This window comes from Egretta garzetta, unplaced genomic scaffold (genome assembly GCF_000687185.1).
Source record: "Egretta garzetta isolate BGI_Z169 unplaced genomic scaffold, ASM68718v1 scaffold287, whole genome shotgun sequence".
NCBI lineage: Eukaryota > Metazoa > Chordata > Aves > Pelecaniformes > Ardeidae > Egretta > Egretta garzetta.
In genome coordinates, this window is record NW_009260435.1 from 8,781,590 (window position 1) to 8,796,398 (window position 14,809).

The following is a 14,809-nucleotide window of genomic DNA, read 5'->3' on the forward strand; positions in this document are numbered from 1 at the left end:
TCTGAGGTGTTGCAGGGGTGCCTGTGGGAAAGGGAAAGCCTATGTGAAGAGTAGGCAGATGAGATCTTGGTGCTTCTTTTTTGTTACTTGTAGGAACTAATATGCAAAAGCTCTGATTTTCACCTTTATTGGAGCCAGTCCAACAAACATCTCTGTTCTGTTGGCACCAAAAAGTGTGGCAGGTCCTCATTGGTGGCATTTGTACCAAAATGGGGAGGGAATGCTGCCAGAAGACTCTTGTGTGAAGAGTGGCTATGGCCCAGTGAGAGGATAGAAAAAAATTATGCTGAGAGAAGTTAATTTTAAACAAATTAAAGGAAGAATAAATTCACATTTTTTGGTAGAGCATCTTCCAGGAAAAGAAATCAAATAAAATAACATAAAAGTATTAAACCGCAAATTCAACATGAGTTTTAATGAAGGACTAAGCAAATATTGTAGACTTTTAAATAGTAATAATAAAAAAGCTACAAGTATCATAACAATATGCATGTTGTAAACTCATGTAATCGCATGCAGTTATTGTTCCTAAACTGCATCTTGGTTTTTGCAGGAGTAATGTATTCTCTGTCTGCCTGGGAAGATTTGGTAGACAATGCCTGCAATGATGGTACAAAAGTTGAAAGAAGTAACATGGGGGAAAGGGAGTTCTGGAAGACTCTTTTCAGCTCTTTCTTTTGTTATTATTTATTTAAATGCAAATCTTTCAGCCAAAAAAATAAAAAAAAATAAAAAGACATGTCCAAAATCTGATAAATATTCAGTAGCCTTGGTGGATTCATGAATGTGAGGCTGAAATGGTGAGTCATACAGAAACTTGTCCAGGGAAACACAAGGCACTTTGATATTTTAAAGTTAAAGGAAAATCAGAGTATAGCAAACTCTTAAAATAAGCCAAGACCTATACTATATTTTAGTGTCTTCTAACAGTGTACTTCAGAAGTTGTCTTTTAAAAATAAACTATGTAGGAAAATATTAATTTTGGCCATCTTCAGGCAGACCTAAGCAGTACTGAATTCAGACAGCTATAATCAATGCAGCCTTCTGCTTTCGGGTCTGTGAATGGCAAGTGAGTGTAAAGGCGTGGTTTGTTATCATTAGAAAAGCAGGTTGTGACCAGGTCATCATGCACAATTGTAGTCATGAGCATGGTATCTAGAAATGTTCTGCTGTGAATGTGTTATTTGGAGTTCTGGTTTGCATCAGTGGAAGTAGCCCTTCCCAGGCTGAGAACCTCTCCCAGGACTGGACACTGATGCAAACAGGTGCAAAAGCTCATTTTCCCTTTCTGTCCCTTGGTAAATCAGTGCTTGTATAGTGTGGTTTTCACTCCCTGGGCAAAGCACAGCAAAAATGTGGCTGATCCACATGAGTCGTGTGAGAATGGTACTAAACCTTCCTGCAGCACTGGGGGGCCCGGGACGCCCCCACACCTCTTTCCTCTGTCAGTCCTGAAGAGGGTACGAGCGTCAGCTTCTCCACCTGAACAACATTATGGCATGCTATATATATGTTAATTCTTTAATTTATTAAGGTTAAAACTTACTTGACCTATTTAAAAAAATGTTGCTGTTTCCAGGGTATCAATAGTAAAAATAATACCTGAAGGAGACCTGCAGAAAAAGCTTGGATGCATGTCACGAATGTCATGTTATTTCATGGCTTTATGTTTAAGCATCTTAATTACTGCGTCTACTTACACTTAGAAGATTACCAACTAGAACATGTTCAAAACTTCGTTTAAATGAAATCTACATAGCATAAAAAAAAAAATCATAGTAAACATCTTTGGTATGTAGGTAGAGATGACAAAAATGTGTGGTTTGGTATTTATTGTGTACTGCCATTGTTATTCTTGTCTTTTTTTAATGTTTCTACCATACCTCATTACAAAGGCTTTGCCTTTACAGTATGACAGGAGTAAGCTTATGTTTAGCATTAGTAGTAGTAGTTCATTTTCTTGTAAGCTCTGCTTATTTTATTGTTGAATATTGTTGAATATAAATTTTTCACAGTATTATTTATAAAATAAATATCAACAAATGTCTAGGATTTTTTCTGCTTTTTACTCAGACCAGTTTAAATTAAACTGTTCAAATCTGAGATAAAATACAGCTTAGTAGAGTCTGTATATAACCTTAACAGTTATTTAGCACTGACGAGGACTGGCCAGAAAATTAATATTTAGGGAGGGTGTCATACATTTTGGATGAAAAACATCTCAGCTTTTATTCACTGCTGCTTGAGGAAACACAATTCTCTATCTGGTGCAGTTGAGGGCATGGAAGGTGGATCTTCTACATTTAAGACTACTGGGTATTTAGGATTATATATTATTTATGGTATATCTCACTTTATGGTCTCGACTTCCACATCCCTCTTTGAAAGCACATTTGGAATACTGTTTGTTTGTTCTTCTTGCTTTCAGTTGGGGAAAAACTGCTACAAGGACTCAAGCTGGTGTCCTCAAGCTCAAGGTGTCCAGAGAAGGACTTGTGCAGGGGTACTCCCTCCTTTCTACACCTTAGGTCTGGACCAGTTGGACACCGTTCTCATCCCAGGCTGTGTGCAGAGTAACAGGATGCTTTCCCATGACTTGCCAATCCAGCCTGGGAGCCAAGCAAGGTGGGTGTTTGCAGACAAGCTGCCTGGAAGGCAAAGAGAATCAGTTTTTCAAAATACTGACATTCACAAGAAAGGGCTTCCCTCTTTCCACTCCACCCCAACTAGATATAAAATTAAAATCTATAGTCGTTCAGGAAACTGGCACATTACATAACAAGTAGGTGGGAATGAATTGTTCCTTTCAAGTCAGTTTTTAAAAGAGGAAAATATTTAGAAAGTGTATCTTGCAGTCTAGGTAAGAGTAATTTTGTTTTATGCAGCTGCCTGTGAAGAGCCTGGTGTCAAAATGCAGTGGTACTTGTAAGTAGTAATCAATATACATGAATTATTTAGAAGACAGAGGATAAAAATGGGCGAGTATTAAAATAGAATCAATCCACTGTATAAGCACTAAGGAATGTGTAAGAATTCCTAGTAAATTGATAGTGACATCCATTTGGAATCTCAGTTTATGTGCATAAAAACAAAGTGTAAGTGAATATTCCATTATCTAAATGTAAATAAATTATATATAAATTTGAATTAAACTGTAGGAACTAACTGTTAAGGATCAAGTATTTTTAAGTTAGAACATCTATAGTATATAAGGCAGACATGTCTGGCCAGATGGTGTGAGAATTAGAAGTGGCTGCATTTCAAATAAATAATAGCACCTAGAAATCATGTGAGGTCAGTCAGGGAGCAGAGGGATTCAGCTGACCACCAGGTTTTAAAACAAGCTGGAAGGAAGAGATGAGACACTTCAAGAGTGACTGCCTTCCCTGCATAAGTGGTAGAGAGAAGGTTTTAATACCATTCCAAGGTGAAGAAAAAAAAATTTATAGAGTAATGACAACACACAGGAGACAGACTGATTCAGGCAATTTACTCTGTTAGACATCAAATGCTTTTTTGAGGCTATAAGTGATCATTCAAAAACTTCTCTCTGATCAAGCACCCATGGCCAAACAAAACCAAGCAGAGAGAAGTCTCTGTGTTGGAGGGGCAATGAGAAAGTCTCATTTAACACAGGCACTGTTTGCGTATTCTGTCTGCAGAAGTCAGGTCCCAACAGAGCTCTTGGATCCTGGAGAAGCCTGATGAGAGATGTCACTCCGAACCCACTGACACAGGAGTCACCCCACAGAGGAAGAGGAGTAATAGTCCTCACGTGTAAATGAAGTGAGACAAGGCCTGAAAAACGCTTCACAGAAAGAGAGAAATTGAGGCCAGGAACTAAGAGTGGCTGAAAGAGCACTTTGGAGAGCAAGCGCCTGTGGGATGGTAAGAAAACGCCAAACAGGTAACGGAGACAAGAAAGACAGTAGAGATAATCTCTCTGAAAATACTAAAATGAGCTTCTTAACCTACAGTAGTATCTCTGTAGTACATGTCTGAATAGATATGAGGACAGGAAACCGTTATTTATAAGCTAAAGCAAAAAGTAATATTGGAGGGGTAAATTTTTTTTTTAAGCAATAAATGACATGCATAAAACAGGGAGTGAGATCATGACCCTGTTTAAGTCAGTGACAAAATCTCTTTGACTTCAGGTCATAATCAAGGCTTTTTACTCAGTTCCTGGTCGCTCCTCGCCATGTCACATTAGTACTACCTCAGTGTTAGAAGTCAGTACTGGGCCTTCAGTTGTCTGCAGGGTTGCATACACATGTATGCAAGTGCTGTATGTTTTGTACACTGAAGTGTACGTGGCTGACTCCCATTTTGCTGCTAGAAAAACTGAGGCACAGCAAGCCGGAGATAGGACTAAGGCTCCTGACTTGCAGCACAGCACTATGTGGCTGGGAGCGTGGTGCTTCCTTGTGCTCTGGGTGTTCCTGAGAGCCCAAACTGCCCTCAGGACTTCCTGGGAAAATGGGCCATCACCTGTTCTAGAAAGTTTGTACCAGTCAGAGCATGAGACCAGTACTGCTTTACAATTTGTAATGAGCAGAGAGGCTGATGAGAATGGCAGTCACGCGTCTGGGGACGTGTGAGTCCTGATAGTGCGGCGATGGCCGCACATTCAGATGCAGTGCAGGTATAAAAATACTAATCCGTATGATGCTCCTCCTGTGTAAGTACGACAAGCGTTGTTGCAGGCATACAAAAAGGCAGTAAAATAAAATAGTTTTCAGACAAAGCCAGAATTCAGGCACACCTAAACCTCAGTCTGTGTCCAATGCTACTAACTGCTCAAAGTCTCTGCTGTTGTCACATAAAAAAGGTAATTACATATTTGAAAATGCTCCCCCGCTGGTTGCTTGGAGAGCTATTAAAGAACCCACATGCAAGGGATGAACAGAACGAGACTGTAAGTTTCTCATTGTTAAACAGAAGTGCAGGACTGGCAAACTCGCCCATCACGTGCAGGGCTGGTGCTCTGAATTGCAGAAGGAGGACTTGTAGCAGCGTTTACAAGTGGAATTGACAAATCTGAGGATTATCAGTCCACAGACTGTAAGAAAATTAATCTGAATGTTGCAGCCCTTCAGTGTTTGGAGCTTCCATTGTTTTCAGGGTATGCAACATTAGCCCCCAGTTTGCAAAGGAAAAGCCTTACCTGCCAGGCTTTTGAGGAATGTTCCTCTTTGAAGAAATAATTGGAACCACCAGTTCATTCTAGAGCATTATTAGAGACCTTCATCCCTGTGCTGCAGTTGTTGGATTTCTTGTGCATGGAGTAAATTAGTGCCATGTTTCAGCTGGATTTCATGATTGTATTATCCAGTCAGTAGTAAAATCCATTCATGTCAACTCTTTGAAATACCAACCTGTTGTGGATGCTATGTCATGTTTCATGGGAGCTGGTTACATTATGAGAAAAATAAAGTGTTTGCATAGTAGGCTATTTAGTTCTTCTTTGAAACTGAACTTTTGGACAAGCAGGAGGAGGTAAAAAGGGAAAAAAATGGTGAAAAATCTCTGGATGGGTGGAAATTTCAGCAAATTGCTGATTACTTAACCATATTATTTGCCTCAAAGGCAAAAACATCCTGTGCCTTTGTTCTGCTGTTACCCTACTGGAGTCGATCAGTTTAACAATGTTAAAACAAAGCAAAGAATTAAACCTGCTTGAATTAAAGAATTAAACTCTAGCCACTGGGCACTGATTGTTGCAGTGGCAGAGAGCACATTTCTGCTTCCCCTGCCTGCCTGGGTTCTAACCCACCACCACCTTGCACTTGTATGTGTGTTTTGCTGAATAGACAAAGCATGTGCTTATTCTCCTCTTCTAGCTCCACTAAAGTTTAAATTCATAAATTAAAGTTCCTTCTCCTGTTATTTCCTTAGCTTCCTCTCCTGTGACACTTTTAAAATATGTCCTGCCCTATAATCAAGAGTAGAAGCAGCACATTGATGTTGCTTTCAGATGTATGTTATTATCTAAAAGGCAAGCCCACGTAAAATGTTTTGCAAATTAACTTGGTTAAAATTTCAAAAGTAGGTATGGATGGAGAGCGGGAATTTCTAGCATATCCAACAGTAGAAGAAAAGTAGAAAGCGCTTATCTTAACATATCTTATAAAATTTGTAGGTCACCAGATTTAGGTGAGCGCCCTTACTAAAGCACCAAAAATGTTTCTAGATTCATTGCAGCAAAAGCAAAGTTGTTTGACAGCGGTGTTCATCTATTAGGACAGCAAAATTATCACTGATTCTTACATGAGTAACAGAAAGGTTAAGTTAAAGATTTTCAAAAGGAGGACTTTTTTAGCCACAAGGGACAAAAAGGAGGGGGGGGGAGGGGGTAGACTGAAGAAAGTTGTATACAAAGAAACCATTTAATGCAGATTTGCCATAAGGCAAGATAATAATGCTTGAATGTTATGAACTGCAGAAACTCCCATGAACACATTATATTTTAAACACTTAATCTGTTTTACAAACTATGTACATTCTTCTGCTAAATAAGATGAATTGGGATTCAAGCAGCAGCACATCCTGACAAATCTCCTCCTAAAGGCATCCATTAATATAAATCAACAGTAGCAATTTTGTTTGATCATTTATTTGCAAGAATCATTAAGGTTTATTAGCATAATTATTCCCTGTGGGACTTCTTGTCACATAAATGAAAAATGGCATTATCAATATTTAAAAGATAAGTGCGTAATGTTCAGAGTACTTAAACAGTACTCTGCAGGTGGTGTCCAGCTGTAGCAAATTAGATTAGGTTTGATTTCTAAATTGTAGAAATACAATTTCAGTGCAATTGTTTATTTCAAAACTACGTTTGCTTATCGTGCAAGGCATAAACACACAACCAAATACTATAGTTACTTGTTACAGTACCTGTGTGTACATTGTTTCAAGTAAGCACCTTCTCTGAAGATAGCAAATGGGAAGCGCATGTTGCTTACTGGTGGAAGTCCTTTTATAGTCTTGTCTTTTACACTTTTTACAGTTCTATATAATGACCTGAAATTTTCTCAGTGAAACAAGATGACTTTCTCCCTTGTCCTCCAATCTCCTTCCAAGAAAAATAGTAGTTACGGTGTCATTAGATCTCTTCCTCTACAGAGACATGGAGAAGGGGCTCTGCTATCCTGCAGTAGCTCTGAGGCCAAAATCAGCTGGCGCCTCTGTACCAACTCTGTGATCACCAAGAATGAGCTTGGCTTACATGAGCACTTTTTGAAGCAGACACAGGGACTGGTGCTTAGCAAAGCCATTTGGGTAAGATTGCACCGGTCCTGCCACTGAGCGGCAGCTGCCTGCAGCGTGGCCTGGGCCCCACGCTTACAGGCTGCAGGGCAGGCACTTTTGGGTTTCTGAAGGATGCCAAGGAGGTCAGAGTTAAGAAGAAAGTATATGGGGATACAATTACACCAATTTGAGGGAGGTCAGATGAGTGAAATGCCTGCTTGTCATCTGCTTAGGGGAAATGCTGTGCATCTTTGGTTCCCCTTGCTGCTGCTAGAGCGAGTGCTGAGTGGCAGGCGTGAGCGAGAGCACAGGCTGCTTTGGGGAAAAGTTGCCAAAGGTTCCTGCACAGATGAATTACCATCTGGGCGCTGCTGAGAGCGAAAGCCTCTGGTTGAGTCCAGCTGTGGAGTGGCAGAGTAAACACAGCTTTTGGGGCTGGGTGAGCCCCACTTTTGGGCAGCAGATCCACAGTGTGCAGAGCAGCATGGTGCAAAGCAGGGAGTGTGGGCGCTGAGCTGCAGCCACCCAAGGTGGTCTCTTGAGCCCTCCCTCCCCACAGCCACTGCCAGTGCTGTGATTCCCCCAGCTATGCAGCATCCCATGTCAGTGTGCCCTTTCAACAGACCTGGCATGCAGGGTCCCTGCGAACAAATCCTGGTGAGAGACTGGGAACACCTCGCAGACAGAAATCTGTGGGCTTTGCCTGGTCCATAGCAATACAGAGGCAATTCACCACTTTGCTGGTGAATTTTTTTTTGGAGCTGTTTTATTAGCAGTGAAATGTATCATTAACTACTGTGTGCACTTCTCTCTAAAGGCTCCTGAATAAAACATCAGGGACTTTACTAAAAATGCCCCAGGACTCCACCAGACACATCCCCACGTGGGGCAGGGAAGCAGAGCCTTTGCCAGCCCGGGGCTCAGCTGAGGCTGATAGGCAGGATGAAGTGCCAGGGTAAGGGATGGATGCAGGCAGCAAAATTACTTTCACATTGCCCTCAGCCCTTTCTGGGGTTGATGTTTGTTTTCTGTTATTGCCCTTCAGTTGCCCTTTCCACTGGTTGGCTTAAGGTTATGGTTACGGATTAGTTTGTTAGATACTCTGTTGTTTGCAAATGGCATCTTTCTTAGTTTTCCGCAGTTTGCTAAGCTCCCCTGTGGAGCTCCTCAGTTTTTTAATAATTCACAAATGTTAAACTGAACTATTTGGAATTAATTGTGTTTGGTGGTGTCTTGCAGGAATGAGAGGGGTCTGCTTTCTTCTAAATATGTTTCTTGGTGCTCTCTTTTGAACTCAAGTTAGGATGTATACTAACACCTGGACTTGGCGCTTCCAAGGGGGTAGGCGGTCCAGGAAGCATGTGCCATCTCACCCTTTTACTTGGTGTATGCTTTTCTATGGGTGCTGCTGTAGGGAGAAGAAGTGTAAAGCTTAGTATTTAACGGGTTTTTTTCTCAATATCTTTGAGATATTCGGCCTTGGAAATTATGAAAGAAAGAGGTGTACGTTCTGATGGCATTGCATACAAAATACTGAAAAGGAAACCATGGCCTGGTCAAGTGCTTAAATGATGGCCAAAATCAGCTGAGGTGATGATGGTTGCTGGGTTGAGGGTAATGACTGGTTTCCTTCTGAGACACTCCTTTTGCCCCATTTAGTTGGGTGCTTTGGCAGATGAGCTCATTGCAGGCTGGTTGCTCAAATGCCTCCTCTAAACCCCACACAAGAAAGACAAGGATAGGATAGAATAGGAAAGAAGTAAGTCAGGTTTCTAAATTAAAGTGTTTCTAAATTTAATTTAGAAACAGCTACAAATGGAGCTTGTTATCTTGAGGGGCACTTTTTGACAAATAAGTAAATCAGAGGTCACATGTAAAAATCTGATTAAACTAGATAGCATTTCTTTTAAAAGCTTTTGCAAACAGAACTTTCATAACATCTAGATTCTCAGTTAAAAATCATCACTGTTCATTTTCTTAAGAAAGAAATCAGTTCTTTTGCTTGAACTTATGATCTCTATTCTTTTTCACGGGGCACAGGAGTTTGATTATGATAGGTAAGTGGATAAAGCTCTTGCTGCACAAACCAAAAGTGTCATTATAGCACTGGTTTTACAACATTCTTTACATAGAAGAACTATATTGGCTCTGCCTAGAACATTTGCTTAAAAAAATAATTATAGGTGAAGCAGAAAGCCTGGTAATTGCAACTTGTATTCTCACCAGTGTTTGCTAGTTGGATTAAAAAGAGCATGGTGGACGTGGCGCTCTAATTGTTTTTTAATCACTGAATGCTAGCAAAGTTGTGCCAAATGCACAGGAGAAATGCCCTGTTCCATAACCCAAACAGATCTACTAGCCAGGCAGCCAGTTGGCAAGAAAGCTCAGACTTTGCTGGGTGCTATGAAAGCTCATTTCCCAGCTCACTGAATGGATGTTGGATGTTGTACAAAACCCGCCTGATGCTGATGGTGTAATTGCTGCCTTTTTTCAGGTTACCTATAAGAAGCAATTGAACTGCAATATAGATTAAAGTAGGGAAATAATAAGAAACTACAGAATATATAGGACATTTACAAAATACTAAACAATGCAAATAATGTTGTTTGGTAGAAGTGATTTAGAAAGCCACAAATATGGCATTGATTGGAGTAATAGGACAGAAACTGCAGAGAAACAGAAGCACCCAAGGAAAATATGAAAGAAACAGTCAGAGAGCCTAAGGCAGTCTTCCCATCTTGATCCTGAACAAATCCTGAGAGGCTGAATGCTGGCTGGAGAAAGACTTGGAAAAGTGATGAAATAATGTCCTAATTCCCTACTTTTGTTTTACAGCATCAAATGAGCTTGGGCTGCATGTTTCAAGAAGCAGTTATGTTTCCTGGCATTGCTAATGTGGAAACAAAGAAATGACAAGGATTGTGTGAAGGTAAGAGATTGTGGGATGAAAAATGATTTTGTCAACACAGACGCCTGAAAGGGACTGTCTAATCCTTCTGCCTGCACGGAAGCAGAATCTAGTGTAGTTGCACTACTACAATTTTTATTCTTAAAGACCCTCTCTACAAACTACCTAAGGAGTCTGCTTTGGTGTTATCCTGCCCTTTTAATCAGAATAACAATTACTTCATGTCCAACCAGCAAATGTACCTTCTGTAAGAAATATTGGAGTGTAATGTCACTGTGGAGTAAAATTTATCTGTCATCTTTGGAATTTATGTATTCAGTTGTTAAAAACAGTGTGCCTCCTCAGAAGAGTGCTTTATAAACTTGAATAAATCAGTAATAAATATTAATAGGAAATGTCAAGAACTCTGAGTTCACCCAGAAATATATGCTATATGATGCTGTGGATGTAAATTCATTCTGATAGTTTTAGTCATGCCAGCCTTTAGAGGCACAGCTCACAGCTTTTACTCTTGACCAGTAGGACTGAGCAGAGATGGAATTCCAAAAACAAAGCAAAGAACATGGCGCCCCTAAAAGACTAATTTCTCTTCATGTCCATTGCACAAACATCCTTTCTGGCCTGAGACACTCCATTTATTCTCTCTATTCTTTGAAAACTCAATATTATAGCTAAATATTTATTAAACCCACATTTTTATCATCAGGAACAGGTGTGTTTTTGTTGAACACACCTGAAGCACTGAGTATTTTTGTTCCTTGTAATATTTTTGTTTACAGTCCATAATGTCATAAGTAAAAGATTCCTTCTGCCTACTGCTGCCATGGGACATATTTTCCCTACTATTGCAGGATAAATTAAAAAAAAAAAAAAAAGAATTAGTGCTTAGATTTTCTTGACAGTGATAGCCCCTTAGCTGCTAAGTCTGCTATCCCATCCATCACTAATCTCAAGCAAAGCAAGCATTAGTTTCTCTGTGACTTATCTAGGTCTTCAGTAGATCAATAGCACAGCTCAGATGTTTCAGACTCTTCCCTGTTAATTCACATTTATCTTTTCATCCAAAGACGGTAAATTACCTCACAGAGAAGCTGTGTTATCCCCAATAGCAGTTTACAATGTTGCAAAGTCAGCATGACCCACATATCTTATCTCAGCTGAAACGCATTTGTCACTGTCTTGTGTTATGATCATCTGGTAAAATGCCCTAGAAAAGAAGTAAACCTGCAAAATGGCTCCAGCATTTTCATTTAATGACCTTTTCTGCTGTGTGCTTCTGCATCACCTTCAATTTAAACTGCTAAAATAAAGGGAACTTTATTTTTCCCTTTAATGCTCCATTTCATGTTTTTTGTCACTAGCAAAATTTTCATTTCTCAGCAGTCTTCATTTCTGCTGTCATGAGGTGATCAGCAGGTGGTGATACTGAGACTGAGAATGGAATAATTTATTAATATGCTATGTTAACCCTGAGAAAGGACTGCTGAGTTTAACTCTACATTCATACAGTGGACTGCTGGTTACCTGAAGCTTTTCAGGCCCCAGGAGTGTTTAATGCTGTTGGGGAAAAAAGAAATGAGAAGCAGGTCACTGACCAGTAAGCTGTAACCAGGCTGCTGCAAGAAGAAATGTGGTAGGAAACAAAAGGTTGGTAGCAATTACGCAGCTGGGACTCATTCCTTTCCAAACTATAGTAAAGTAGATCTTTCATTCTGAAAACCTCCAAAATCATATTATGGAAAGAAAACTTAAATAGAAACACACTTGACTTTTAAGGAGTGGGATCCATCTGGTTGCAAAAACAGTACATTTTTATTCTGTTCCTTCAGATGAGCTGAGCAGCTCTGCCTGGACTGAACTCTTGTTCTGCAAGTGTTAAATTCTTACATCTTTAGCTGAGAAATTAGTTGGTGCCATCAAGGAGATCTGCTTTTTGACAAGAGGGAAAAGGTAGGTCTGTTTTCAACACCGTGCTGGGTTCTTCCCAAGTAAGAACACATGAGGGAGGCCCCTACATGGAGCAACGACTTGCTGCGACCACACAGCTGGGAGGAGAAGCAAAAGCAGATGCTTCCCCCCCAAGTGGAGGTGGATCATCCAGCGAAGATGACCTTGGTGCAGAGAACAGGATGTGCTAGGAGGGCACAGGACAGAAACACTTGCCCAGGTGCGGGTGCACTACCCACACACCTGCACCCCAGCAAGCTGCTGGGTGATCCAAACAGGGAGGTGCAGTCAGTGCCCCGCGGGGAGCGAGCAGCAGCCCCAGTTGCTGTGGAGAGGGCACCAAGGAGACTAAGCCTGGCTCGTTGCTGAGAAGCACAATGGGAGTCTGAGAGGCAAATGGTCACAAACTGAGAAAGGGGAAGTTCTGGCTGGATGTAAGGCAGGGGGAAGTTAAGATGACCAAGCTTAGGACAGGAGCCTGCTGCTCTTGGGGGAGCTCTCAAGAGATGAGACGAGTTCAGTATTTGAATTGGGGGAAACGATTGTTTTCCACTTTAAGTATTCAATTTTATGAAAGGAGCGGGGCAAGGGTATATTGGGTGTTTCTGTGGCGTTTCTGGAGTATTTTCTCCTCTGTTCTCTGTGTGAGGCGACTGTACACGCTGAGAAGTTACTTACCTTTCTGTGGAAATCCGCGCACAGTACGGTTACTGAGCTGTCCCTTTGGCTTAGTTTACATTGGAGAAAACTATCAGGGCCCTAAAGGTAGGGGTTCCTGAGCATAAACTGCCATAAGTTATCCAGATAAAAGAATTCTGTGGTTGCATTTTTTTCTTCTTTGTGTTTTAAACACAGTGCAGCAAATCTGAAATACATGGGAAGTAAAAGAACAATGAGGCACCGAGGACTGGAAACCTCAAAGTATTTTCGCTTTGGGATCTTACTGGATGCTAGTGCTGTGTTCTGCCCCTTCTGTGAAAGACACGCTGCTCACAAATACTGTTCACATGCAAATACAAGCCACCTCTTCATTTTAAAAAGAACTTTGCCAACTGATTTGTTGATCTCTGATACGTGTGTGTGTTTTAAAGCATTTTTACTCCCACTTTTCTGTCTGAATGCCTTGCTGTCCTGCAGACTGAATCAAGGTATACTTACGTTCTCATTTTAGAGTGGTGCTGTTCCAAATTAAGGACATCATGGGAGCAAAGACGAAATTTTACATCTGCAGGTTACTTGCTGTTATTTCCAGAAGTGAGGTGAGGGCACCTGATTTTGTTACTTTGTTTGGTAAGAAAGAAAATTGCATTTACTTCCAGTGAGGCGTACAGCCCTTTACTGAGGAGAGGGGACAGAAAAGTATCTTTTACACCTTCATCCCCCTCCTGCCCCCACCATTTCCAAACATTGAGGAGCGGAAGTCAGTGCTGTGCCAGTGTGGTTAAAAGCTTCCTTCTTTCTAAGTCAACACCTGGGAATCGTTGAGGGGTAGAGTTTTTGACATTTACTTGTTTCCTTGTCTATTGTTGAAGAAAACGGATTTTTTTTAATTTTTTTTTTTTTTTCTGAGCTGTAGCGGTAACACCATTTGGAGACAAGTAGAGAAAGTTTATGATCATCTTCTGTCTTGTCTCTCTCTGCTTGTATCAATTCAGTTAAAGACACAGTCTCCTCTTGTTGACTTTTTCGCCCCAAGCATTGTGGGAAAACATTTTTCTCATGGAAAGGGCAAAGAATAACCAAAGCTTGAGAAAGAATTCCACTAATTTGGGAGATTCTGTAAAAGATTGGGAACTGATTAAAATAATGAGTGTTCTCATCCCATAAATGTATAGACACGTGTCTAGCACCGAATCAAGAGAAACATGCAGACTTCTTTTTACCTAATTCTGCGAGGTGTTCTTAAGCTTTATTCATTTTAATTAATTTTATAAAGTAGGTGACATTCATGAGTTTGGAATACTGCTTTGAGTAAGTTTAAATGTGTTTAGTTTCACCTAACTATGTAGAAAGGAAAATAAAGGTGAGAAAAGCGGTAAAAGTGGGTGGGTAGAGTTTATGGGATGGGATGCCACAACGTTGATTTCCTTCCTGGAGCAAAGCCAGTCTGGAGAAACTCCGGAGTGAACAGTTGTGCTCTGTGTCAGATCTGTCTCTCTGGAAAAATTATGTGCTGGGTTTTCCTTTTGCCTGTCAGGCTTAACTGAAGCATACTATATACCAAGCAACCTCACCAGAATCGGGTAGAATTGTATTATTTCGGTGATGTTTGTGGTTAATGTTCTGGCTCTTGATTTCTCCCCTGTGACTGTACCCCCCATACCTGTTTGGGATCCATCATAACAGCTATGAAGGAGAGAAATTCTTAATTAAATGCTGCCACCTAGGTTTTGTGATTAGAGGTGAGTAAAGTGCATTAACATAAAGTAGCAATGTTCCTGAATGGATTTTTTTTTTTTTTTTAAAGACACTTTGGTAGTTATGTTTCTTCCACCTCCCTGTGCTCAACTTGTATCGATTCCTGCTTCCCCAGTGCACGGGAGGTTGGATGGATGCGCTGTGACCTGGCTCGGGCTGCTCCCTTCTGGGCAGTTGTGCTTACCCACTTCTGTAACGTGCGTGAACGCATGAAAATCTGCCCCGGCGCTCAAGAGAGACGGACGCCAGCCCCCTCCCTGCTCAGCCCTCCCCAGCGCCCG

The 14,809-nt window shown here is 40.8% G+C and overlaps 1 protein-coding gene and 1 long non-coding RNA gene across 2 annotated transcripts in view; both read left to right on the forward strand.

The window, feature by feature from the left end:
- Window positions 1–2,451: 2,451 nt before the first annotated feature.
- On the forward strand, window positions 2,452–10,169 carry LOC118452812. The gene is made up of 3 exons (XR_004842670.1): window positions 2,452–2,626; window positions 3,664–3,889; window positions 10,091–10,169. It is a non-coding gene; the product is annotated as an uncharacterized LOC118452812 (long non-coding RNA).
- A 2,009-nt stretch (window positions 10,170–12,178) lies between these two features.
- Window positions 12,179–14,809, forward strand: part of MNS1 (meiosis specific nuclear structural 1) — an 11,689-nt gene continuing 9,058 nt past the window's right edge. The window contains exons 1-2 of the mRNA XM_035899540.1: window positions 12,179–12,294; window positions 13,282–13,369. Coding sequence (XP_035755433.1) covers window positions 12,179–12,294; window positions 13,282–13,369 — 204 coding nt within the window. The remainder of the gene's footprint in view (window positions 12,295–13,281; window positions 13,370–14,809) is intronic.